The sequence below is a fragment of the Ailuropoda melanoleuca genome, chromosome 16 (assembly GCF_002007445.2).
Source record: "Ailuropoda melanoleuca isolate Jingjing chromosome 16, ASM200744v2, whole genome shotgun sequence".
Taxonomy (NCBI): Eukaryota; Metazoa; Chordata; class Mammalia; order Carnivora; family Ursidae; genus Ailuropoda; species Ailuropoda melanoleuca.
This window is the reverse complement of record NC_048233.1, coordinates 36,848,822-36,875,368: the sequence shown is the minus strand read 5'-3', so window position 1 is coordinate 36,875,368 and position 26,547 is coordinate 36,848,822. Positions and strand designations below refer to the sequence as shown.

At 45.2% G+C, this 26,547-nt stretch overlaps 1 protein-coding gene across 7 annotated transcripts in view; it reads left to right on the top strand.

Moving 5' to 3' along the window:
* Nucleotides 1-3,333: 3,333 nt before the first annotated feature.
* The window catches only part of SLC38A1 (solute carrier family 38 member 1), a 68,404-nt gene continuing 45,190 nt past the window's right edge, over nt 3,334-26,547 (top strand). Inside the window, exons 1-3 of one of the 7 annotated variants that reach the window (XM_011228753.3) lie at nt 3,881-4,171; nt 18,914-19,046; nt 22,974-23,108. In XM_011228753.3, coding sequence (XP_011227055.1) covers nt 22,987-23,108 — 122 coding nt within the window. In that variant the 5' untranslated portion in view covers nt 3,881-4,171; nt 18,914-19,046; nt 22,974-22,986. Of the gene's footprint in view, nt 3,837-3,880; nt 4,172-18,913; nt 19,047-22,894; nt 23,109-26,547 lie in introns of those variants that run through there. The other 6 variants (XM_011228749.3, XM_002922280.4, XM_011228752.3 and 3 more) reach the window with 6 other exon arrangements.

The window sequence follows — 26,547 nt, the reverse complement described above, 5'->3', positions numbered from 1 at the left end:
GTAGGTTTTGTTCACAGATGGCTGTCCTGTTTCTGTTACCAGTAGAAAATGTACGGACACTTATTCTGAACTAACCTTACCAGTTGACTTTTCTATTTTTCATCATTGTTAAAATTCAGACTGTCCGAAAACAGTCCTTTACAAATTAAAAGGAAAAACTACATATTCAGAAGAGAGTATTTATCCTATGACTCACAATTCATCCGCAAGAAGTCTGCTAGTAGCGGGGCCAGATGTATTTGGAAAGTTTTGAAAACCCACGGAGGAAAGCATGGTGTCTCTGTAAGTGCACAGCTAGTGGGGACCCTTCCAGCCGTCCTCCTGGGCAGCCCACATGGGGAATGAGCGCGACCAAGGGGAGGACAGGACGAAGCTGGTTTGAGAGCAGATGTGACTTCAGTTCAGGCTGAATCCTCTTTGGGGCTCTTTCTCCACAAAGCCCTCCCTCCTTCCTGGAACCATACGGAAAGGACCTTTGGGGCTACCAGAAAACTCCCAGGTGACCCCAGGTGACTCAGTTCTTTCACAGTACGGTTTCCTTCTCCAGTATCACATTAAGCACAGACACGGAAATTTTATTTTCTCAGTTTCATAGGGCAGCCCACAGTACAACCCGTGAATGTGTCCTGACTACCTTCCATTCAAGGAGCATTAGATACTATCGACAATGCCCTTGGAGCTCATAAACCCATTATAGAGCAAACGGACTTCCTGGACTCTCTGGAAACAAGGCAGTGGTTCCCACCCGAAGGCTGAGTGGCCTGGGACCTGTGCCACCTCCTGACCCTCCAAAGAGGGTTGCTCCCACATCGGAGAACATTTTAGAGCCAGACACAGAGAATCAGCTTTGGAGTCACTTCAGGATTCTAGGGCTAGATGGGCCAGTTAGACCTGTGTGAACTTGGGATAATTTCCTTAACGTCTGAATTGGGGATTAGGCTGGTCTGCACCTCTTAAGAACGTCGTGAGGATTAAATAAGAAACCATCTGTAAAGTGCTTGTCCTGCTGCTGAGGTCTCAGCAAGCATACAGTGAATGGGGGAGTTGTCATCACAATGCCCTTTGCCTCCGTTTGAGACCAGAACAATTGGGTTTAAGTGCTGAGCTACTGAAAGGAAGTTTCACGTACAAGAAAACCACACAGTGCAGTGAGCAGGCACTCATCCTGAACACCACCTCTTCCCTCCTTCCCCCGCCCTTCTCCACACAGCAGCAGCCCGCCCTTTCAGCCTCCATGTTGATGCTTACACCCTAGTTCCAGATTGTTAACTAAAATCCAGATGAGGGCTGAAGATCCTTCTCAACTCGAGGACCAAGGGTGTCTAGTTGCAAAAGGTGGTAGCGTCATGGTTAAGACTTGAGCATAGACTTTCAGTTGAGACCTGGATAGGAATCACTTTCAGGCTTCCCCCTTCACTGTGTTCTGTCTTCAATGAACAGGGCCAATTCAGCCACTTTGAACCTGTTTTCCTGTTTATATGGAGAGGATAATACTTAATTGAGTGGTTGAAGCCATTAAATGAGATAATATTTACGTGTAAAGTGCATAGCACAGTAGTTGGCAAGGAATAGAAGTTCAATTTATCACTCTTGAGTCCAATCCAAAAATTGCTAGGTAACTGCAGTCTTTGGGGTGCATAGAAACTAGCAAATAAGTTAATCAAAGGATGAGCTTGAGATCAGGTGTTCTCCAAACAACTATTGGTGAATATACATTCCGCCGAATGAGGTAAAGATTTTAGCAGCCTTTGGAACTACGCTCGGTTTACCTACCTTGAGTGTTCGGATTTCTTTCCTTTTTTTTTTTTTTTTTTTTTTTTTTTTTTTTTTTTTTACGATTTTATTTATTTATTTGTTAGAAAAAGAGTGTGCACAAGCAGGAGGGGAGAGGCAGAGGGAGCAGCAGACTCCCTGCTGCACAAGGAGCCCCATATTGGACTTGGTCCTAGGACCCTGGGATCGTGTCCTGAGCTGAAGGTAGACCGGTACCCAACTGAGCCACCCAGGTGTCTCTTACATTGCTTTCCTTATTTATCAGAATTATTGTGTCAGGCAAGGTGCACACTACTTAAAATTACTTAAAATTAATTAACTCCATACTATATTAGCTTCCTGTAGGAAGGAAGGGGGGAAAGAACCAACTTTTTGAGGACCTGTAGAATATTACTATGATGTGGGTACAATTAACCCTCTGTTTTGCGAGCTGGGAACACAGAACTGGGACAGAAGTGAAGCAGGTAGGGCAACAGTGTCAGAGGCAGAATTTGAATGCAGGTCTGTCCGAGGTGAGCCACCATCATTTCGCCCCCTCCTGTTTGTACTGAATTTTCAATTTCTCAAGTTTATTCAAGCAGGTGCCTTCTAAGTAGGGTTCTCAGGAAGCCATTGCTGAACTAATGAAAACCATTTCCTGCCATTTGAAAGCAAAAAGGATTTTAGTTGTCCGGGGTTTGAAATCTGGTTGTCCTCTCACTTTTCCAGCGGTGGTTTAAAAGAAAAAAAAAAAAATTGATGGCTACTCCATTCAGTCTGCCCGCTTGAAACGCTTCAGGTAGATTAATTTTTGAGTTATGATTCACCTTCCCTTTCCTGTTTTGATGGAACACGGAGACTAAACGGTTCCTGTCACTAAAGAGCTCAAGTTTCCACCCCGCAAATTCGCTCTATAATGACAGTCTAATTGGCGGCGGCGCAGGTGGGATTTCCTGACGCCATTTTAAGGAAACACAACTCCCCTGCAAGGAAGTGCCCAGTTAAAAGGGTCTATGCCTGAAACAAAGAGGAAGCAAAAGAAAGGGAAACGGGCCCAGCTGCCCAGTCCCCTGCATCCTGTTCCCTGGCTCCCCGCTGCCCCCGGATCTGGAGCGCCCCTTCGCGCCCAGGCAGGTGCGCACTCCGAGCTCCGCACGTCTATCGGGTCGCATCACACGCAGTCCCCCAAACGGAGCGCCACAGCACAGGTCGGGGAAGGCTGGCGAGGTCTGCGGGTGTGCTGGATCCGGAAGAGGCGAGGCGCCTCCCACTGCGGGGTAGGGACAAAGGGTTTCCAAAGGTGCCCGTGCGCCCCGCTCCCGCAGCCACTGCGCAACACGCCCCCTCCCTTCCCCCACCAACCCGGGCCTTCTCGGTGCGGTCCCCGGAGCCAACACACCGCTCCATCGCCGCCCGCAGCTCCAGACACTGCCTGCTGTCCGCTGGGCTGCGCGGACCAGCCACTCCCGCGGCCATCCTCACGCTGCACCCTTCCCACAATGCAACTCCCCTGGCTCCCTCGGCCCATCCGCGCTCTGGCGTCCCCCGAAATGCGGCGCCAACGCACAGCCCCCCTCTCCTCCGCCGGCGCCCTCTTAGTCGCTCCCACTTCCACCCCTAAGCGATCAGGATCTCCAGCCGCCACCGCAGCGGGGTTCTGGGCCCGCTGCCGGGTCCCCAAGAAGGGGTGGGGCAGGTGTCCAGGCTGCGCGCCGCCTCCGCTCCCGGTGCCACAGTCAGTGCGCCCAGCACACGCACGCCCCGCAACCCCTCCCTCGCCCCTTCCCCGATGCTCAATCTCCGCCAGCCGCGGTCGCTGCATCCTCTGAGAGCGGCAAGAGGGAAGTCGCGAGGCGCGGCCGCCAGCATAGACACCATGTGACGGGCACCGCTCAGTGACAAGCAGCTTTGGTTAAAGAGCGGGCGCGCGGGAGGGGAGGCGACGGCGCGCGGGACGCGGGACGCGGAGGAATGGCCTGACTTTCCCCTTTAAACCATCACGAGCCATGGATGCGCAAAGGCGACGCGCCCCCCAGTAGGAGAATGACTGCGATTCGAGACCCTCCGTGCCAGAGTGTGTGGATGTAAGTGCAAGGCTGGCGAGAAGAGTGTGGGTGGGGGTTGGCGGTGGGGGGAGATTCTGATGCAATCGGCCGCAAAAGGAGGAGGAGAGCCAGAGAGCGCGGGCTGGGGCGGCCACGCCGCTCTGCCTGAAGGTCGCTGGGAACCTCCGCCCTTCACCTAACTCGGAAATCCGCCACTGAGCGCCAGTCCTCCCCGCCCAGCCCTCGCTGACGGAGGCCACCTTTTCCCCGCCGAGGCAGCCAGACCTTGACACAAAGGACATCACAGGGCCGGGGGAATCCCGGAAGGGCGGACACCCGGTCTCCTTTTGCCGCTTTTCCCTTTATTGCCCAGGGTAAGGCGATTTTGCTTTTTCAGGGGGAGCCGGGGGAGCGGCGGCAGGGAGGAAAGGGATGTTTTGGATGCGGGAGGAGGCGGTAACGTACAAGTCACCCATGCGGGCGTGGAAGGAAGGAGCGCGCGGTTCTGCCGGCTGCGTTCGGATTTTGCTTGTAGGAAAAGTCCAGATCCTCTGTTCTTCCGATCACACGCGGCAGCGTAAGGGGGTGCAAGGGCCCCAATTTCCCCTTTGCGTGGGCTGTGGCTTACTTTTTGGGTCTGTTTTCATAGCGGCAGAGTGTGGCACGCGATCTGGTTAAACGATACTGGGGTCAGGGACCACGCGGGTCTGGAGGGAGAGTGCGGCGGACGGGAGGGCGCTACTGCATATCCGAGGAGTGTTCGAATCCTGGACATTTGGGGGGGATTTCCTGCGTCCGCAGGGCCCAGAGGAGAGTATGTGATGCCCCCGGGGTTGTGCGTGCGGCCGGCTGGGGCTGCGGGGGACTGGGCGCCGCGAGGGAACCGAGCCGCCGAGCGCGAGTAAACAGGAGCACGTTTGCAGCCCCTTCCTCGAGCTCTGCCCCCTCTCTCAGTAGCCTAGAGTAGGAGGATGCGGGGGGAAGCTGGCGGTGATTCACTGTCCTTTCCCGCCCTGAAGAGGTGCTTTCCAACATGAAGAAGGGGAGAAAGAGAAGTGCTGTTCTGAGAGCTGGATTCCGCGGGAGCTGGCGAACAAAAGGCCACCGCTCGCCCCGGGCCCGGGCGCGGACTGGCCTTGCCTCCTCTCCCTTTCCCTCCTCCAGTCCCCGGGGCCTCGCTCGCGTCCCTAAACGTGGCCACAAAAGGCCTCTGAACTCGCCGCGGGTGCCGGGAGGAAAGCGCTCCTTCGCCCCAGTGCGCGCCCTGGGGCGCCCCCCACTCCCCATAACCCACCTCCCTGAGCGTCTGGCTCCTCAGCACCCACTGGGACCCCACAGGTTACGGGGCTGCTGGGCGCCGCTTCCCTGCGGAGTCGCCCGCCCCAGGGTTTAGGGTGAACTGTAATCCGAGGATGTACGAGAGCATATGGCGGCAAAAGGAGTTTCGCGGTCACAGCCTCACCGCGTTTCGGGGTGCCTTTCACAGGCTGTCTCCGGCTTGGGAAGGTGGTGCTACAATCGAGAGTCCTTTGTGTCTCGCTCTACGGCGCGGACCCAGTTTTTTACAGCACTGTTTCTCCCGTGGAAACCTTGCTGCCGCCAGTATCACGTACTTGCTCAGACGAACCCGTGGTGATGTACGTAGTGAAGAGTGAAAAAGACCCTAGCGCTAAGAAACGGCATTTATTTGTATGTGAAGGGGATTTGACATCTCTGCAGTGGAGCTAATTTTTTTAATATCAGGGGGAGGAGAGAATAAGGCTATGGTTTGCAGACTGCAGGGAACAGCAAGGCTGTAATTTGTCACCTTGATAAAAGAAACTGTGCAGCAACTCGTGCTTTTTCTGACGTCAGAAGCACAACGGAAATAAAACCTGAGCTAGGTGGCTGGCTGGCCTCATTGTCGAAACATCTCACACCGGGCGGGCCCCTCCTGAAATCTATGCTAAACAGGCGGGATGAGGCACCGATCCTGGATTGTGCTTCCGCCCCAACCTCAAAATCGCTTTACTCTTCTGAGTCGCTTCAGTTCTCAGCATGTCACCTTAGGTATGTAGGAAACTTGCCTGGTTTGGTTTGAGGTCTTAAAACGTTGGTGAGGTTTATTTACTCCTCCTCCCCTCCCCCCAAATATTCAATAAATATTTCCTACTGAGGACTTACTATATGTAACTAGATAAAGTTCGTGCTTCTGTGGAGTTTCCCCTCTCCTGGGGGAAACAGACAATAAATGCACATATAGTGCATTTCAGGTATTTGCATAAGGGAGAAATAAAACAGGATCATGTGATAGGGGAGGGCACTTGAAGTGATGACCCTGTAGCAGGGCCTGTGTGGGAGGGTGACGTTTGTCCAGAGAGGAGGAGGTCAGGCATCTGGCTATTCTAGTGTTGTATTTTTCTCCCTCTGGGTGATACTTGAGTTAAAAAGACCATCTTACTCATTCTTGTTCCGCTAATGCCAGCACAGAGTTGCGGCTTAATAAATGCCTCTCAGATTGAGACCTTAGCCATCTCATTCACTTCTTCATTCTGCTGTTGACCATCCCTTCCTTTCTAAATCTCATTATTCGTCGCGCTTTCTCCCAAGTGAAGATGTGAGAGGTTTCTTTACTCTGCTTCTCTTTCCTTCTTACCATCTCCCCACTTCTGAGCAGTTACCAGGCCCTGGCAAATGCCTCTCAAACCTGTCTTCTCATCTCCATTCCCACTGCCCAAGTTCAGGTCCCTGTCACCTGTCCCAGACATGGCAGTGCAAGTCGTGTGTTAGGATACAGACGTGGAGGTGCCCTGAAGAAGCCAGTGCTTCACGCAAGCACAACACATGGTGAAGGGGAAGCAGGAATTCATGAGGTGGAACAGCTTTCTAGTTCCTTTCCTCGGGTACCAAGCCCTGCTCCCCTAATTCAGTCTCCACACTTCCATGGGATCTGTATTTCTAAACTTCAGTTTTCATTTTTTAGCGGCGTTGCTTCTGAAAACCTTCAGGGGGTTCCCGTGACCTAAAATTCAAGTCTCCATTTTTTAGCTGGGCACTCAGGACTCTTCATGGTCTGATGCCTTGTCTCTCTCTGTCTTTCTCACAGTTCACCCTGTGCTCTCCCTGTGACTTTTCTGCTTCCGTATGGGTGTTGATTCTGGCCTGGAATGCCTACTGTAATCCTGTGTATTTGTGAAGGCCTCGCCCAAATGCCTCTTTTTCTCCCCTTTCAAATCAGTGTTCACTGATCATCTCTTAGCATTTTCATAAGGATTTGTCTTTTACTTTTTGTGCTTTTGTTACTTGCAGTATTAGAAGGCAGGGTGATGGGCCACAGATTTTGAGTCAAAAGTAAATCCTGGGTTCCGACTTACCAGCCCAGGGACATTGGGCAGATTGTGTAGCGTCTCTAAACCTTAATGTTTTTGTTCGGTTTTTAAAAGATTTTATTTATTTATTTATTTGAGAGGGTGAGCTGGGAGAGAGGGGCAGAGGGGAAGGATGGAGGGGGAAGGGCAGAGGGGGAGGGAGAGAGAATCCTCAAGCAGACTTCCTGCTGAGTGTGGAACCGGACATGGGGCTTGATCTCACGACCCTGAAATCATGCGTGAGCCAAAATCAAAGGTCGGCTGCGACCCTGAAATCATGCGTGAGCCAAAATCAAGAGTCGGCTGCTTGACCAGTGAAGCCGCCCAGAACCCGTCTTTGTTTTTTCATATCTTGAATGGGAATGAAGATAATGGTGATGGTGGTGGTAGCGGTGCCTGTCTTACTGAGTTATCCTGAAGATTCAGTTAAGATGCTGGGTGTGAAGCGCTTGGTACCATGGTAGCACTCCTTATATATTGAATTAAAAGGGACTTCAGGTTTCTCATCTATCAGAGGTGTTGGGAAAGTTGATCAGTAAAGTTCCCCTTACCTCTGATATTCTGTGCATATTTCATCATTTAAAATACTTTTCTGAAAATAATATCTTAATGGAAACTATGAAAGGTGGTGTGGGGGTGGGGGAAGGCTGTGTGTAGAAGTAAGCACTTTCAGAATCGCATCACAGACTTCAGAAAAAGACACCTTGGACCACTGACCCTAAACCACGTCTTTTGAAAACAATTACACTTAACTTCTGAAATTTGATCACATTATAGTCATTGGTTTTCTAGTGCCCACCTATGTGTTAGGGTTCCTTAATAACAGTAAAGGGATTCAGCGATCAGGAAGGCCCTGTGTTTTGGGGAAACTTTTCAAGAACGAGGCTTACAATCAAGGAACTCCGCCTCAGGTGCAGTTATAATGTGTCTTTGCCAATAATTAGCTGGGTGCACTTGTGCAAATCTTTTAACATTTTTATGCCTCATTTTCTCATCTGTCTAATGCTAGTAAATAGTGTCCATGCTGCCTAACTCACAGACTTGTGAAGATACAATGGGAACAGAGCTGAGGAAACCCTTGAAAGAGTTAAAAGTACTTGAGATGATAATCATCTGGGTTAAATGTGCTGTTAATCCACAGGTTTAGGGGAGGAGTTTAGATCAGTGATTCTCAACTCTGTCTTCACATTAGGCCCACTTGGCGTCTTTTATTTTTATTTTTTATTCATTTTTTTAAAAGATTTATTTATTTATTAGAGAGAGAATGAGAGCACGAAGGAGCAAGTGGGGTGGGGGTGGGGACAGAGGGAGAGATTCCAAGCAGGCTCCCCGCTAAGCCCAGATCCCATGAGCCTTGAGATCATGACCTGAGACGAAAATATGAGCTGGACGCTCAATCAACTGAGCCACCCAGGCGCCCCCCACTTGGGGTCTTTTAAAAGCTACCAGTGCCCAGACTCCGTTTCCAGACCTCAGATTTGGTTGGCGTGGGGTGGAGCCCAGATTTGGGAATATTTTTAAAAACACCCAGGATGATTCTAATTCCAGTGGCTTAGATTTTAAAGCAAACAAAACAAAGTCAGAATTTAAATGAAGACCTCCATATGTTGTTTGATGAAGTCTAAGTTATGTAGAATTTTGCGCTTGACTGACTTTTCCCCTGATTTGACTAAACCAACCAGTCGTTGACATCATGGAGCCAAGAGCCTTAGGTTACAATTTACAACTTCAGTTTTCCCAGGCATCCGATCCTGTCCAGTGATACAGCCAGGGCTACATGAAGATTTAATGTGTGGATCTCAGTTTCCATCTTTTAGGAGTGATGAAGAAGATTGGAAAAGAAAGAGACAATGGAAAGGAAAAGGAAAAGGAAAGGGATAGGCTCTGACCTAGGAACAGGAGGAATAGGCTCTGAGTAGGAGAGACAGGACAGAGCACAGAGGAAAAAGTCATCTTTGATTCGTGGAACTCGTTTAGTTGAGGTTGCACACTGGTGGCTAGAAAGCCAAATAAAGCCTGTGGGTATGTTTTGTGCGACCTACACTTTCTCTTAAAATTGTTTGGAATTAGTTGACATTATTTAAACATCAGATTCTCACTTAAAATCTGGATTTCTGGCATTTTTTTTTTTTAAATAGAAAGATCAGGCTTATTCCTACTGAACTGGGCGGGATATGTGTTCTCCCGTTCCTTATGCCCAGTCTGCCTTGCTCGTTTGTCACACGCACCTGGGCTGTGGTTGAATTTGCAACCCTTAGTCTACATTTATCTGTTAGACTTTACTACTTGCTGCACATTTGAATCCTGTAGAGCATTTAAACTATCCATGCTTGATCCCACCCTAGACCATTTAAATCAGAAACTGCTGTGTGTTAGTTTTTTTTTTTTTTTTTAAGTCCTGAGGTGATTCCTCTGTCTATGTCTAGAACTGAGGACTTCTAGCCTAGGTCACCTATTCAGAAGATTTGTCCACAAGCCCGTTTCTTATCTTTGAAAGTGATCCATTAAGAAACACTCGATGGTGGGGCGCCTGGGTGGCACAGCGGTTAAGCGTCTGCCTTCGGCTCAGGGCGTGATCCCGGCGTTATGGGATCGAGCCCCACATCAGGCTCCTCTGCTATGAGCCTGCTTCTTACTCTCCCACTCCCCTTGCTTGTGTTCCCTCTATCGCTGGCTGTCTCTATCTCTGTCAAATAAATAAATAAAATCTTTAAAAAAAAAAAAAGAAACACTCGATGGAATCATAAATTCAGAGGGTTTTAAAACTGGAGGAGATTTTTGAGAGGGCATGGGTTAATCAGAATTTGAGAAATTCTGAGAAAACAGGCCTAGAGCGAAGAAAAACTTGTCTAAGGATTATTACATCATTTGATATTGGAGTATAATGTGTTCTGTGATGTTTTTTCTATTTTCATGCAAAGGTATATTTGTAATTTTTTAAAAAAATAAATGATCCTCTTTTTTTTTTTTTTTTTTTTTTTTTTTTTTTTTTTTTTTTTAAAGATTTTATTTATTTATTCGACAGAGATAGAGACAGCCAGCGAGAGAGGGAACACAAGCAGGGGGAGTGGGAGAGGAAGAAGCAGGCTCATAGCAGAGGAGCCTGATGTGGGGCTCGATCCCATAACGCCGGGATCACGCCCTGAGCCGAAGGCAGATGCTTAACCGCTGTGCCACCCAGGCGCCCCAATAAATGATCCTCTTTACATGCACCCCTTTGTGATGCTTTAAAATTCTCATTATTTCTGTTCTTTCTTGAGTATTTTGCTGGAAGCTAGCTGTCATAGCTTAGCTAAGCCTTAAAAACAAAGAAAATCCCATCCAGTGTTTTTAGTTCAACAGCAGTTCTTGATCAAAAACATCATTAGAGCAAAAACATACATGTGCAAGGAAAGAATTTTCTCAAAGGCCTAACTGTTTCAGGTTGTTTTCAGTAGTTATTTAAATCTATGAATTTCCAGTTGATGAGGAAGATTTTTAGTTCTGTGGTATCCACACTGCTCAAATACACTCACTGTTCTGATTTCATTAACCATCAAGGGGATTTTTTTTAATGTAATATACAGTTTATCCCATACCCAAAGTTACAGATTGACTTTGTTAACTTTTGGGGTTTAGCAGTATTTTCTGTCTTAGAGAAATCAGTGTCGTTTTAAAACATCTGAATACGGATAGGTTAATTTCTAGACATCATAGGCTGGACATATTGATAACAGACGTTTGAAAGATCACATAGGAACTGGAAGAGAAAAGGAATTCTGGAGCAATGGGTGCAGGTGTCGGGATACGGCTCATCTCCCTGCCCCATGTAGAAATATTTGGTACTTGTCCCCTGGTGAGCTTCCTTTAACATGGGGCTTCTCCCCCTTGGCACTGCTGACATTTGCAGGCAGATAACTGTTGCGGACTCTTGTGAACGGTTGTGGACTGCCATCCTGTACATTGTATAACATATCACAGCAGGCCCCGACCTCTCTCCACTAGAAGTCTGCAGCATCTCCTCATTTGTGACAGAGATGTCTCCAGACATTGCCAGAATTGTCCCCAGTAGAGAACCACTGTTTTAATTAATTCCACTTTCTCTGGACCTTTAGAAATCATGCCAAGAATTCCCAAACCTTCCAAGCATAGTGACTGCGATGTTCATGATAAATACCTTCCATTTATATGGAACTTTACAGTTTTAAATGTATTTGCACATAATTCTCACGTGCCCAGATTAAATGTAAAAGGAATTAAGTGGCAGACTTCATGAAAAGTAGGAGGTGAGGCTATTCATGTTGCCTCCTTTATCGTCCCATTTCTATTTTGTTTTCCTGAGAAAGTGTGAGGATCACTAATACATTTTCTGCAGACAGATGATCGCAGTTTGCTTTTTCAATTTAGTCATCGTTATTATTGTTAACATATTTGCTTCTACCATGTGCCAGGGAGCTATGAGGTCTATGACCCCTGTCTTCAAGGAGTTGAAATTATAGTTCTGGAGGCCGATAAATACACAAGAAGACTGTTGACATATATAAGAACCTTTGTATAAGCCAATAAGCCAATGAGTAATCGATACAAAAATGCTGAAAGAATTCATGACAGGTAAATCATCAATCCTGGGTTGGTCATTGGAGAAAGATATTACAGAGAAGGTTGACATTTAAAAAAAAAGAAGCATGAACGCAAACAAGCTGGGCTTTGAGAGAAATGTTGTACTTACGGAGGAATGGGCTTCACGGGAAGGGGGAGGGGAGCATGTTCAGGGCCAAAGGAATGGTATGAGCAAAGCAGAGAACTGTGTAAGACTAGATCCATTGAGGGAGTAGAAGGCTCGGGAAGAATGTCTTCGGAGAGAAAGAGTTAGGAGCAATCTGGGACTGTGTTGTCAGGTTCCAGAGATTAGACTTCATCCTGTAGCCGTTGGGAGATTATGATTGGCGAGAAGAGAAGAGGAATGTGCCAGACGTGTACTTTCAGGAACAACCTGCCTCTGTAGGGGGAAGAGGGTAGGGTTGGCAGGTAGCATGGAGGAAAGTGAGGGGCAGGGAGGGGACACATGAAAGAATGTTGATGGGGCCTGGTGACTGATTAGATATGCGACAGCATTAAAGCAATACCCAGGCTCGGAATCTTGAGTGATGAGGAGAACGAACATTATCTTTAACAGGAATAGCAAAGCTGATGTGTGAGGTCAGTGATGTGTTCAACTAGGCCTGTGGAGTTTGAGGCGATGGCAAACATCCGCGTGGAGAAGTCCCGCGGGCAGCTGGCGTCTAAAGAGAATTTGGAAATTTTTCTGAGCAGGAAGGAACCTGAGAGATCCTCTCTCCCTCCAGCCTCCTCATCTTACAGATGAAGAAACATGTGACATGTTAAGTGACTCGATGATTATCGAGTAGTATTTATGAGGGAGATCCTATTTCGTAATGCAGGGGAATGCTCATTTTATAAAATGAAAAAGACTGGGAAAAAAATCTGAAAGATGCCTTTATGGGATGAAACCTGACACTCCAGGCTTGCAACTTTAAAAAGAAAAGAATCTGGAGTGTGTGCTGGAAGGAGCGACCCCTACACTGCAGGCGGGAGAAGGAAGGGGGCTGGCAGAGAGGGCCTAGAGGCTCAGCTTTTTGCAAGCCAGGGGAGGTCAGGAAGCAGTGTTCCCTGCCTGCTGTGGAAGCAGTTGGAGACAATGAGAACTGAGAAAGGGCCGCTTGCCTTGATGAGGAAATGGTAGCAGTAGTTGCAAGGAGCCTACGGGATCCCAGCCGGGCGCAGGTGCTGGCTGCGGACCTGAGTGTGGAATCTTGACAATGACTGTGTGAGGTGGGTACTCTTCATCTCCAGTTTACAGAGTCAGAAACTGAGGCAAAGAGAAGTTAACCTACTTGCCTGGGGTCAACAGTTCCCAAATGATAGAGCCAGAATTTGCCAGTTGAGCGTGGTTTCAGGGGGGTGATGAGGACGGGAGCAGGTTGTTCAGGTTGCTGGCAGTAAAAGGCTGGGGAGGGGGGCGTATTTCAAGGTTATAGACAAAGTCACTTTCCAGATACGGAGCTGAGAGTGATTGGCGGAAGTCAGGGAAGTGCGTGGAGAGGAAGTAGTGATACAGCATGCTAGCAGAGCTGCGACCACTTGCATTTGGTTAAGCCATGAGTCTTGAAGAAAAAGAGAGAAAACACCTTTAATTTGAGATTGCTTACTGGCTCCTAGGCTTCTCACTACCAAAGGCCACTTTTATTATTCCCCACCTCCTGAAGATCTTTTTCGAAGATTTTGAGTATAAATTTTAAGCTTTGGGGTTTTTAAAATTTTTTATTTAAATTCAATTTAGTTAACATAATATGTATTATTAGCTTCAGAGGTAAAGTTCAATGATTCATCAGTCTTTTATAACACCCAGTGCTCATCACCCCAAGTGCCCTCCTAAATGCCCATCACCCAGTTACCCCATTCCCCTACCCCCTCCCCTCCAGCAGCCCTCGTTTTGTTTCCCATAGTGAAGAGTCTCTTATGGTTTGCCTCCCTCTCTGTTTTCATCTTACTTTATTTTTCCTTCCCTTACTCTCTGTTTATCTGATTCATTTCTTAAATTCCACATATGAGTGAAATCATATGGTATTTGTCTTTCTCTGACTGACTTATTTCACTTAGCATAATACCTTCTAGTTCATCCATGTGGTTGCAATTGTCAAGATTTCATTCTTTTTGATGGCTGAGTAGTATTATGTTGTGCATATATATATACCACATCTTCTTTATCCATTCATCTATTGATGGACATCTGGGCTCTTTCCATAGTTTGGCTATTGTGGACATTGCTGCTATAAACATTGGGCTGCATGTGCCCCTTCTGTTCACTACATCTGTATCTTTGGGTTAAATACTCAGTAGGGTAATTTTTGGGTCTTAGGGTAGTATATAGCAATACAGGACTTTCTCAAGAAACAAGAAAAGTCTTAAATACACAACCTAACCTTACACCTAAAGGAGCTGGAACAAGAACAGCAAATAAAGCCGACATCCAGTAGGAGAAGAGAGATAATATAGATTAGAACGGAAATCAATAATATAGAAATTTAAAAAAAAAATAGTAGAACAGGTCAACAAAACTAGGAGCTGGTTGTTTGAGAGAATTAGTAAGATCAACGACCCCCTCACCAGACTTGTCAAAAAGAAAAGGGAAAAGACCCAAATAAATAAAATCATGAATGAAAAAGGAGTGTTCACAACAAACACTGAAGAAATACAAGCAATTTATAAGAGAATATTATGAGCAATTATATGCCAACAAATTAGGCAATCTGGAGGAAATGGATGCATTCCTAGAAACATATAAACTACCAAAACTGAAACAGGATGAAACAGAAAACCTGAACAGATCTATAACCAGCAAAGAAATTGAAGCAGGAATCAAAAATCTCCCAACAAACAAGAGTCCAGGGCCAGATGGCCTCCCAGTGGAATTTTACCAAACATTTAAAGAAGAATGAATACTTCTTCTGAAGCTGTTTCAAAAAATAGAAATGGAAGGAAAACTTCCAAACTCATTCTGTGAGGCCAGCATTATCTTGATCCCAAAACCAGACAAAGACCCCACCAAAAAGAACTACAGACCAGTTTCCCTGATGAACATGGATGCCAAAATTCTCATCAAGATACTAGCCAGTAGGATCCAACAGTACATTAAAAGGATTTTTTCACCACAACCAAGTGGGATTTATTCCTGGGCCACGGGGGGTGGTTCAGCATCTGCAAATCAATCAGTGTGATACACCATATTAATAAAAGAAAGGACAAGAACCATATGATCCTCTCAATAGATGCAGAAAAAACATCTGACAAAGCACAACATCCTTTCTTGATAAAAACTCTCTGCAGTATAGTGATAGAGGGAACATACCTCAATATCATAAAAGCTATATGTGAAAAGCCCACAGCAAATATCATCCTCAATGGGGAGAAACTGAGAGCCTTTCCCTAAGGTCAGGAACTCGGCAGGGATTTCCACTCTCACCGCTGTTGTTAAGCATAGTGCTAGAAGTCCTAGCCTCAGCAATCAGACAGCAAAACGAAATAAAAGGCATCCAAGTCGGAAAGAAGAAGTCAAACTTTCACTCTTTGCAGATAACATGATACTCTATATAGAAAACCCAAAAGACTCCACCCAAAAATTGCTAGAACTGATACAGGAATTCAGCAAAGTTGCAGGATATAAAACCAATGGGCAGAAGTCAGTTGCATTTCTATACGCTAAGCTTTTGTTGTAGTTGAAGTGTAATTTATATGTGATGTAATATCCAGATTGTAAGTATACTGTTTAATGAATGTTGACTACAACTTTAATATATTAATTTATCTCCTGTTTTTATTACTCAAAGAGATATAAAATTGCCAGTCAGAATTTAGGATCATGCAGGTTAATACAATCTAGGCCAAAGCAAGGATACCTGACATTTTAGTCAACCTGTTTGGCCTGTTTGAGGCCTTTTGAGATACGGAAGAGCAGCTCATAGACTCATATTATTATTATTATTTTTTAAAGGATTTGGGGTTTTCTTTTTTTTGTTTGTTTTTAAGATTTTATTTATTTATTTGACAAAGAGACAGAGACAGAGAGAAACAGAGCACAAGCAGGGGGAACGGAAGAGGGAGAAGCAGGCTCCCCGCTAAGCAGGGACCCTGATGTGGGGCTCGATCCCAGGGCCCTGGGGTCATGATCTGAGTTGAAGGCAGACGCTTAACCGACTGAGCCACCCAGGCGCTCCAGATTCATCTAAGAGCCAGTTGATCCAAGGATCTCAATGGGTAAACCGACTCAGTTATGAGAAGTGATGGCAGAAAGAATAGGACCATCATTGGCCTAAGGCCTAACACTTTCTCAAAACTACTGATGTAGCAACCATAATTGATTCTCAGCAATTGAGCTAGGAAAGGTTTGATCTTATTAGTTTTACAGAATAAAAAACTAATAGTTACTCATAATAATTTTAAAATTAAGTGTGTGTGACTGGGTGTTATTGATATAAAGGCATTATTGTTGTTTTTTCAGGTTTGATAGTGATCTGGTGGTATTGGTTTATAAAAGTGATTTTTTTTCAGAGATAAGTGCTGAAATATTTACAGATGATAGGATATCTGGGATCTGCTTTAAAATAATCCTCTGTGACGGTGGGGGTTAAATTTCAACAAGACTGGCCTGAATTGATAATTGTAGAAGTTGGTTCATGGGGGTTCATTATTCGATTCTGTCTACTTGTGTATATGTTTAAAAGTTCCCATAATAAAAAATTTAAAAGGGGGGAAAATAAAATTACGAATATCAGTTAGGGTTTAGTTGCATGTAACAGAGATTTTTCTATGTATGTTAAGTGAAAGGGATTGAATACAGGCAATTAAGCGTCTGTAAAATTGTCAGAAGAGATGGCAGGGCAGGCCTCTAGGAATAATTACTTGAAAACCACCACTTAAAACTAGTCTGCTAAAGGAATTACCACTTGTGCCTCCAGCCGGCAGCCAGGGAACCAGGAAGCCAGTTCCGCACTGTCTCAGCTGCATGCTCCAGGAACACATCATTGGAGCCAAATCTGATGATCGGGAATCCATAGCCACAGATGTTGGTTCCAGAGCCGTCTGTTGCACCTGCTGGAATTGTACCAGCAAGATGGATCCCTTGCCCCCACCACCTTGCTCTCTGATGTGGGATCTAAATCATACCTAGAACCCTAGCTGCAAAAGATTGTGGGAAATGCAGCTCTCAGCTTTCCATCATCTACAGAACGGGACTAACGGAAGTAGGAACAAATACTGAGCAGGCCAGTCCCCTATAAAGCGTATTAGCAGTTGAAATGGTATTTATCCCAAAAAGTGATTTTTGACATTGTTTAAGTTACAACAAGAGGGTTTGGCTTTCTCTCTAAGGTATTTTATTTATTTATTTATTTATTTATTTATTTATTTATTTATTTATTTTTAAGTAGGCTCCACGCCTAGCGTGGAGTCCGATGTGGGGCTTGAACTCATGACCCTGAGGTCACGAACTGAGCTGAGATCAAGAGTCAGATGCTTAACTGACTGAACCACCCAGGCGTGCCCCTCTACAGTCCTTTAATCAGCTTTCACCAAAGCTGTAAAACTTCCACTACTCAAGAACATGCACCTTGCTCGCTCTGCTCTGGCTGGGTTCATCTGAATGGTCATGCAAGGCTGTTCTGTGTACATTTGGCTTGTGCTATTCCCCGTACAAGTGATGCCTTCCCTATCCCCCAGTCTAAATCCACCTGTTTTTAGACATAGTTCAAGTCCACCTTAGCTGATTTCTCCAGGCCCCATTTTTTCCCCCTTCCTTCCTTCCTGCCTTCCTACCTGCCTGCCTGCTTGCCTGTCTGCCTCCTGTACGTCTGTATGTATGTATATAACTCCAAAATATTTCTGGGTTTATTCTTTCTTCTCCCATATAGTTGGGTCTCTATCATGCAGATATTTATGGTATACTGTCACTTTATATGGATGGTCTTGCTTGCTTAAATAGGGTATAAGCAATGTAAGGCTAGACAAGTTTCTCTGTGTATCTTCTCCTTTGATATATAACACTGTGAAGAATAGAGACTTACAGATTTTACGATAGCGCTCTTGGTAAAATGTACCAACCAGCGTACCAAGATAATGCTTGCTTAAGAGTACCTCACAAGATCGTGGTGAAGGACCAAAGATGTTCTGTGCCGACTAAACTTCAATTTGTAACCCCATTATAAATGTTGAGAGATTGTAATTATGGTTGGGCTAACATTAAGATCTTCACCCAGTGACCCTGTTAGGCCTTTTCATTAATTGCATTGCCTGATAATCGCCTCTGTATTTCAGAGAAGCTGTCATTCTTTGCTTCTTGAACTCAGCCTGTGCTTCCTACCTGTGCTGTTGACCATGTTCTTCCTCACTGAGAAGTCTCAGCTCGGGCCCCATCTCTTTTTTTTTTTTTTTAATTTTATTTTATTATATTATGTTAATCCCCATACAGTACATCCCCAGATTCCGATGTAAAGTTTGATGCTTCATTAGTTGCGTGTAACACCCAGTGCACCATGCAATACGTGCCCTCCTTACTACCCATCACCAGTCTATCCCCTTCCCCCACCCCCTCCCCTCTGAAGTCTTCAGTTTGTTTCTCATAGTCCATAGTCTCTCATGTTTCATTCCCCCTTCTGATTACCCCCCTTTTCTTTATCCCTTTCTTCCCCTACCGATCCTCCTAGTTCTTATGTTCCATAGATGAGAGAAATCATATGATAATTGTCTTTCTCTGCTTGACTTATTTCACTTAGCATTATCTCCTCCAGTGCCGTCCATGTTGCAGCAAATGTTGAGAATTCGTTCTTTCTGATAGCTGAGTAATATTCCATTGTATATATGGACCACAGCTTCTTAATCCAGTCATCTGTTTGAAGGGCATCTCGGCTCCTTCCATGATTTGGCTATTGTGGACAATGCAGCTATGAACATTGGGGTGCATATTCGGGCCCCATCTCTACCCGTCAGTCTCTTGTCTGCCAAGCAGGGTGACTGTCCAGGAGTAAAGGGTCGGGTGTTGATTTATGGCACAGTCCGGCAGATAAGCAAGCATTTGCTGTGACGGTGTAGCCCCGCATTTACTACCTTGACATAACTTGGGATAGGAGATCGTATCTTGTTAAGTGAAAAAAAATATGAGTTAAAAACTCTATGGTATGATTTCCATTTTTATAAATGTATACCTGTTTTTTTATTTGTACTTTTTTCATTTCACAGATATTTATTGAGTGCCTACTGTGTGCCAGGCACTATATCTATGTGCACAGAAAGGCCCTGGAAGGTCATACTCCAGTGTATGTATATCTCTCTCTACATATACAGTGACCATCTCTCTGTGCAGACATCACAGGTGACTTTTTTCTGTTTACTTAGTCTCCCTTCATTTGCAAACATGTATTTTCTAATTTTTCTACAAAGCTTCTATTATTTATTAATAAGGAACTAATATGTTTTTAAAAAACATTTCAGTTCTCCAGAATGCTTATAATATAATACTACATGAAGAAAAGTAGGTTAAAAACAGTCTAAAATCCGAATGTTAAAAAAAAGAAAGAGGAGGAGAGGCAGCTAGAGAGGAGGAAAGAAAAAGAAGGAAAGGATAAAAAGGATAATGAAGAAAAGAGGAGAGGAAATACATCAGAGTCTAACAGTGGCCCAGTTTTAGGTGGTGGGACCTTTTTTTTTTACAAGTCCTGTTCTAATGATTCTACTGTGAGTATGTATTAGTTATAGCATAAGAAAAAAAAATTTCTTGCTCAAGACCAGCCCAGATGTGACTTTCCAGTGAAGCTGCCTCAGATTCCTGAATTTGACTTTTTTCAAATTTTGAAATCCTTCATTATCGAGCCACAATAAATGGATGATGAACTGAATAGGAAGGAATTTCGAAGTGTGGCCCAGGCTCAGTGAGAGGTGTCACTAACTTTCCTAACTTACCCTTTTTGCAGTTTTCATTTTCAAGAATGAGTTACGTTTCAGATAGATGATTTTGTAACAGTAAAAATTCATTGTGATTAAAAAAAAAAGGAGATTAGATCGCAGACAACACACAGACAGCTGCAAGACCACGTGAGGACACAGAGAGACCGCAGAGCTCTCCACAAGCTGTGGACAGAGGCCTCCGAAGAAACAAAACTTGCTGACTCCTTGCTCTTGGACTTGTAGCCTCCTGAACTGTGAAAAAAATGTTCCTGTTTAAGCCAAAGGAAAAAACATTCATTCTAGGTGATTAACTGAATGCTGGTATTTGCCTGATACGGACATGAGCTTAGTGGCCAGGACCTCCGCTGTTCTTTTTACGCTTTTGCGTTTTTGTCCATTTATTTAAATGGACAGATTTATTTAAAGGTCCATTTATTTAAATGTTATTTGTACACACACATATATATTGATACGAAAGTTGAAATTCAAACAGTTGATTCCGGATCTATTATTAGTCAGCCTTTCCTCTCCTCAGAAAATGTGTGTGTCGCGTCCCGTTTCCCAGCAGCGTCTAGAGAGGAAAGGACTCAGCGCGGACTGCAGGCGCCGTCCCCTCAATCAGCGTCCCTCCGGCCCCGCTTCACTTCAGGGTTACTTCCGACTGCGAGGGGGCCGCCCGGGCGGAGCCGCTGCGGCGGGGCGGCTGCAGATTACCCGGCCTGGCCCGTCCGCGCTTGCGTCGAGGCGCCCCGCAGCCTCCGTGCAGTAAGGACAGGTTGTCAACGCCGCTGCTGTGGGAGGGCCTGAGGAGCAATTAGACGGGCCGGTGGCTAGCACGACCCCCCTGGCCGGCAGCGGCGGCCCTGAGCCGCCCGGTTTGCCTTCACCCGGGAGACATACGGGCTCCACCTCCCTGCCCTGGCTTCCTGCTCTCCGGGAGAGGCCCTGCCCGGCAGAAAGGGGAGGCTCCCAGGACCTGAGGTGTTAGGAAGCATTTCCTTCCTTCCTAACTTCCTTCCTTCCTTCCCTCCCGCTCTCCTTCCTTCCCTTCCTTCCTTCCCTCCCTTCCTCCCTCCCTCCTGCCTTCCTTCCTTCCTTCCTTCCCTCCCTTCCTTCCTTCCCTCCCTCCGTCCCACCTTCCTTCCCTCCCTCCTTCCTTCCCTTCTTTCCCCCTTCCTCCCTTGCTTCCTTTCCTTCCCTTTCTTTCTTCTTCCCTCCCTTCCTCCCTCTGTCCGTCTCTTCCTTCCTTCCCTTCCTTCCTTCCCTCCCTTCCTTCCTTCCCTTTCTTTCTTCCTTCCCTTTCTTTCTCCCCTTCTTTCTTTCTTCCTTTCTTTCTTCCCCCCCTTCCTCCCTCCCTTCCCTTTCTTTCTTCCCTTCTTTCTTTCTTCCCTCTCTCCCTTTCTTTTCTTTCTTTCTTTCTTTCTTTCTTTCTTTCTTTCTTTCTTTTTCTTTCTTTCTTTCCTTCCTTCCCTTTCTTTCTTCCTTCCCTTTCTTTCTTCCCTTTCTTTCTTCCCTCCCTCTCTTCTTTCCTTCCTTCCTTCCTTTTTTTTTTAAACCCTATCTTTGCCAGTGGGCAGTGAGAGTGTCTTCACAAGCAGGGGACAGAGAGGCCCCCTCTCTCTGGGGGTGAGTAGGAAGCTCCAGGCCCCCACTTCAAGGTCCGTTTACCCTGGCCCCAGACGGCGGGGCAGTCTCTAGCACACCGAGGGCCACAAGTTTAAAATGTGTTGTAATTGGCTTTGTCTCCAGGATTTCCCATCTGTGCCTGGTTTCAGGGGTTTTCCCCATCCCCTCATTTGGGGGTCCAGACTCAAGAGGACAGGCACAGGGGGAGGACAGGAACAGAGGTCCCCGGCACTGGGGGAGTCTCCCTGTTGGAAGTTGTAAAGGATCCTGGAACCAGGGGACTTTCATGCTAGATAGGAGTCTGTCTGAACAAAGAGGAATACTGTGTGGCCTGGTTGTGGGAAAGAGAAAAAGAAAGGTTCTAAAAAATTATCCTTCTAAGGTACTGTCTACGGGTCCTGACAAGTTTATCAATTAGCACAATGTTTCTTGGGCTTTACTAGGATGCTTAGCAGGGCACATTAGAGCTCTGACTCTTCACTAGGCTGGACTCAGCTCATGGAATTCAGGATCAGACAAAATACCGTCCAAAGGGGTTTGCCGTTGCAGGTAAAAAGACAAACTTACTGGCGTTCTGCTTCATCCCTTGATCCCCACCACCTCACCGAGATGGCCCCGATGGGGCTGCTGTACCCACACAGCCTTGCTCTTCAGGTTGTGTTCAGCTCTTTTTCGTTGCCACCTGATTCTTAATTTGGGATGCTGTGTGTCCGAAACTCTTTCCCCCCTTACATACCATTGAAACGTAAGTCCCAGTCATCCATGTGGGGGAGACTATGAACTCTGCAAGTCTTTCGTTTCTGGAGAGGAAATATAGTTTTAGGTGGATTAACCTAAATCCCTGGAGTATGAGTTTTTAATTCCCTAATTCCCTGACATAGAGTGATTTCATTGAAGAGATTGATTTAATCTCTCGCAGTTGATGGATAAAGTGTTTGCTAAATTTCAACACACAGATTTGTCCTTTGCTGCTTGACCTCCAGGTTGCGTAGCTGATCCCTCATGATGCCATTTATGGAGGATTCACGTTTTTATTACACTGGGATTGCTAAATCCGAGGTGCTTTTGTGTCTGTGCAGTCTGTACACGCTGTGTGTGTGCCCTGTGATCAGATGCAGTAAAATAACGGCATCACTTTCATTTTAAACACACTGTTTCATAAAAGGCGTCTACGTTGCCCACGGTTGACATGGTATTCCTGTTAACGTGCACACGAAGATAACGGGACAGTAATCATTTTGTAGTTAAAATGGAGATTTATGACAGGCATAAAATTTAGAGATAAGCCTCTGTAACTTGATGTACAAAGATTGCCTTAACGCATTGAATGGCAAAATGTATAAGTTATCACTAAGTTAACTATTTGTTTACTTGTAATAATTTTTTTTTAAAGATTTTATTTATTTATTTGACAGAGAGAGACAGCCAGTGAGAGAGGGAACACGAGCAGGGGGAGTGGGAGAGGAAGAAGCAGGTTTCCAGTGGAGGAGCCTGATGTGGGGCTCGATCCCATAATGCCGGGATCATGCCCTGAGCCGAAGGCAGACGCTTAACCGCTGAGCCACCCAGGCGCCCCTACTTGTAATAATTTATCTTTCATCAGTGGTGATCTTCGTATGTTTAATTATTTTTCATTGTGTTGTGTTCTAGGGGTGTCAAGCTTGTATTTTTGCTGCTATCCATTTGTAATACACTCAGAGCAGAATTTGGACTCATTTTTTGACTACAGATACTTTGTAAACATGATGCATTTCAAAAGTGGACTCGAATTAACGGAGTTGCAGAACATGACAGTGCCCGAGGATGATAACATTAGCAACGATTCCAATGATTTCACTGAAGTAGAAAATGGTCAAATAAATAGGTGAGTATTTTTCCGCTAACACTCTCAATCCCATGAAAGAAATGTCTCTAAAATATTATTCTGGTTTTCAGTTATTCTCCTGAATTATTCATTACTAAAGTTATGCTCCATTTGAAGACGTAATTTGAATTTCTTATGTGACATCTGTTGGGCACAGTCTGCAATAGCAGATGAAGCAAATAGGAAAGTAATTTATTCATCCTTTCAAATCTTTCAATTGAGTCTAATAAAAATATATAAATACACTGGACCCCAACCAGCCCTAACTTTTCAAGAGCTCTGTGCTTGTGAATCAGACAGACTGCTGGAATTCACTGCATGCCATATCTGAGCACGTGCTCCAGTCATCCGCCCTCACCCACATTGTCACCCGCCAACGGTCAACATCCCCTTTGCCAATGATCCCATTTTAAAACTACAAATACAGCATTACAAGCATCATTTGTAACACGGATTTTAAATAGTAATAACAAGAGTTGGGCCCCAGTGGCTCTCTTGAGAAACTGTAGTAGAGAATTAGCACACGAAACAGAAAGAAAAGATAGCATGAGTGGGAGGAGGTAGGTGGGAGGCAGGTGGGAAAAGTCTGCCTGCGAACCTCTCCACCCCAGCCGTGACCTCAGCAGGTCCTTGCAACTCTTGGGTCCTGTGTTTCTTAAGTTGGAAGAGTAGGACCAATGTCTTTTTTTTTTTTTTTTTTAAGTGATCTGGTGCATTCTCTGACATGCCGATTTTGTAGCCAGCATATGTGGGTCATTTCACAGGAAGCTGTCCAGCTTGGGACTCAGTGATGTGGTTTGTGGAAAGCATGTAGCCTCCTAAAAGGCCAGGGGAAGAGAGGAGAGTAGACGGGACCGCTTATTAGAACACCAACCATGTACACATTTGGGGTATGGTCAGAAGGCAGTTGGGATGGAGGAAGATGAAAACATATGTCAGCTAACCAGGCATCTTTGTGGAAATTGTTTCTGGAAATCTGCTCTGTGTTCTGGTATGGTATCCTATTGGAAGTCGAGCAGAGGACTCAGCTGCTGTCATTTATGAACTCAGAAGTTCCAGCCCTGCCTCCTCTTCTCCCTTTTCCCTTCCTTAAATGTTCTTAGAGGTGAAGTGTGCCACCCAGACACTTCCTCATTATCATCCAAGTACCATTCACACTGTGTTGTGGTATATCTTATTGTTGGACTCAGATTTGCTGCTTGCACCTTTTCTGAGTAATTATCGATAATAACTACCATTTCCTGAATGTCAGGTGTTTTTACATAGATTGCCATTTTTCCTTATGACATGCAAAGCTTTCTTTTGCAAATAAGGAAAAGTTTAAGGTGCGTTTTACAAATAAGGAAGCTGAGGCTCAGAGAAATAAAATAACTTGCCCAAGGGCACACACAGGTCTGTCAGAAGTACCTATCTTTCTGCTCTGTCCTGCTGCCTCCAACTATAACTCTGGGACATTGGTGAAAAAGAGAGTCTTTCTTAATTTTATTAAAATACCAATGCTATTTTAAGCTCTCTACACCCGGAGTGTTCTGCAGTCACTGCTGACCTGCACTTAACAGTGGATGGGAGTCTAACCATTGCGCAAGTAGGACTTTCTAGTTGTATGATGGAGCTTCATTCCCGAAGCAGAGCAAACCTTTGAGGACCTTAAAGTGAGTCATTATACTATTCCGTTTAGAATCTGAACTTGATCTCTAAAAGTTGTACTTATTAAACTAGGAATGTTCGGTTTTTGAGGCGATTACAGCTTGCAGTAGCTGGAAGCACCCAGTCTTGCCTGTGGCTTGGGCACTTTGCCTGGGTGAGCTCACTTCCTCCCAGACTGTGACTAAGGCACAGTAAGTGGGGACAGCGGGAGAGCTGGCGGGTGTTGACCACTTGCTTTGTGGCATCTGGTTCTGCTACTGCAAATACAGCGTGATGCATCTCTCTCACTGACACAGTTCATGAATCTTGCTTCCTTTCTGGCTCTAGGACAATTCAGATTAAAAACAGCATATGACAACATGAAGCCAAAAAAAAGGCAAATGAAAAAAACAAGACCCCCATCATGATTCCTGCAAAAGCGACACCTAAATACCTCTCCCTCTTCTTGTGGCTTTTTCTCGTGGGTGCGAAGAACACAGGCTCAATTATAGGAATCTAAGAGAGCCCTCTGCCAGAGCGGTAAACTTGTAGGTCACAGCGCCTCTTTTTAGGAAGCTGGAGACAATGTTGAAAGCAAATATTGATCTTTGCTTACCTGGCATGTAACCGATAGCTTTGCCTGGAAAGTCCCCACTAGGATACTAGAAGAATCATCTTTGAAGTTTCGTTAAAAATAGAGTTAGAGCCATTTGGGTTTTAGGACTCCTGCCCTTATTCCAGTTCAATTGTTTTACTTCATGCCCTAAGTTTGGGGTTGTAGTCATGGAAATCTATACCTGAAACAACAGAACCTTTCAAAATGTCCACTAGACCAGCACGCTGACATTTTAATGTGCATACAAATTTTTGAAATGCAGATTTGGGTTCAGGAGGTCTGGGATGGGGCCCGAGACTCTAATTTCGAGCCCGCTCCTAGGTGATGCCCATATTGTTGATCCAGCGACCACACTAACACAGCAGACCCTGGACTCTCTTTCTAGATGTAAGCTTCTTGACAGAAAGAAAGAGCCATCTTAATCGTCTTTATGTCTCCTGTACCTCGTGATGATATGATAATAGTCCCTGTACAGGGTGGATGTTACAAAATAGTTGTTAAATGAGAAAGACACACACACACACACACGCCAGTTAGTGCATGGTTTAGGTTTAGATTTGAATGGAATCCTGGCTCAGTCAGTAGATCTTGCGTGATCTCGTGCATTGAGCCTTAGTTCCATCCCCTTGAGACGGGGATCATGGTTTACCTCATGGGATCGTTGGGGAATATTAAATGCAATACCGTTCTGCTCTTTGTAGGTTAAGAATTCAGGCTGTGCATCCAGCCAGCTCGGGTTCAAATCCTGGCTCAGCAGTTAGTGTTTAGCAATGTAACTTTGGTCAAGTTATTTAATTTCTCTAAAATTTCCACATGTAATTATTTTGAAAAGAGATGAGAAAATCCAGGTAAAGTACTTGGCAGAGTGTCTGGCAATCGTTAGCCTTTTAGTACATGAAAAGTCTGTATCAATAATAGGGCAACTCTCTTTCTTTGGGAAGCACTTCTGTGTTCTCCACCCCAAGGAATAACATCGATTTAGCTTTTGGATGGTTGCTGGTTATTGTTACCTTAAAGCTGCTGAAATATTAAAGTTGTCGAAACATTAGTAGATTATCCTAGCTGTATCCATGCAAATATTCATGTATGTTGTCTACTGTTGTTCTCATCTCTGTGTAGAGTTAGTGTTGTTATGACCCCAGGAGCACTAACAAAATTTGACGGTCTTTCAATTAAGATTTTTCTTTTTTTTTTTTA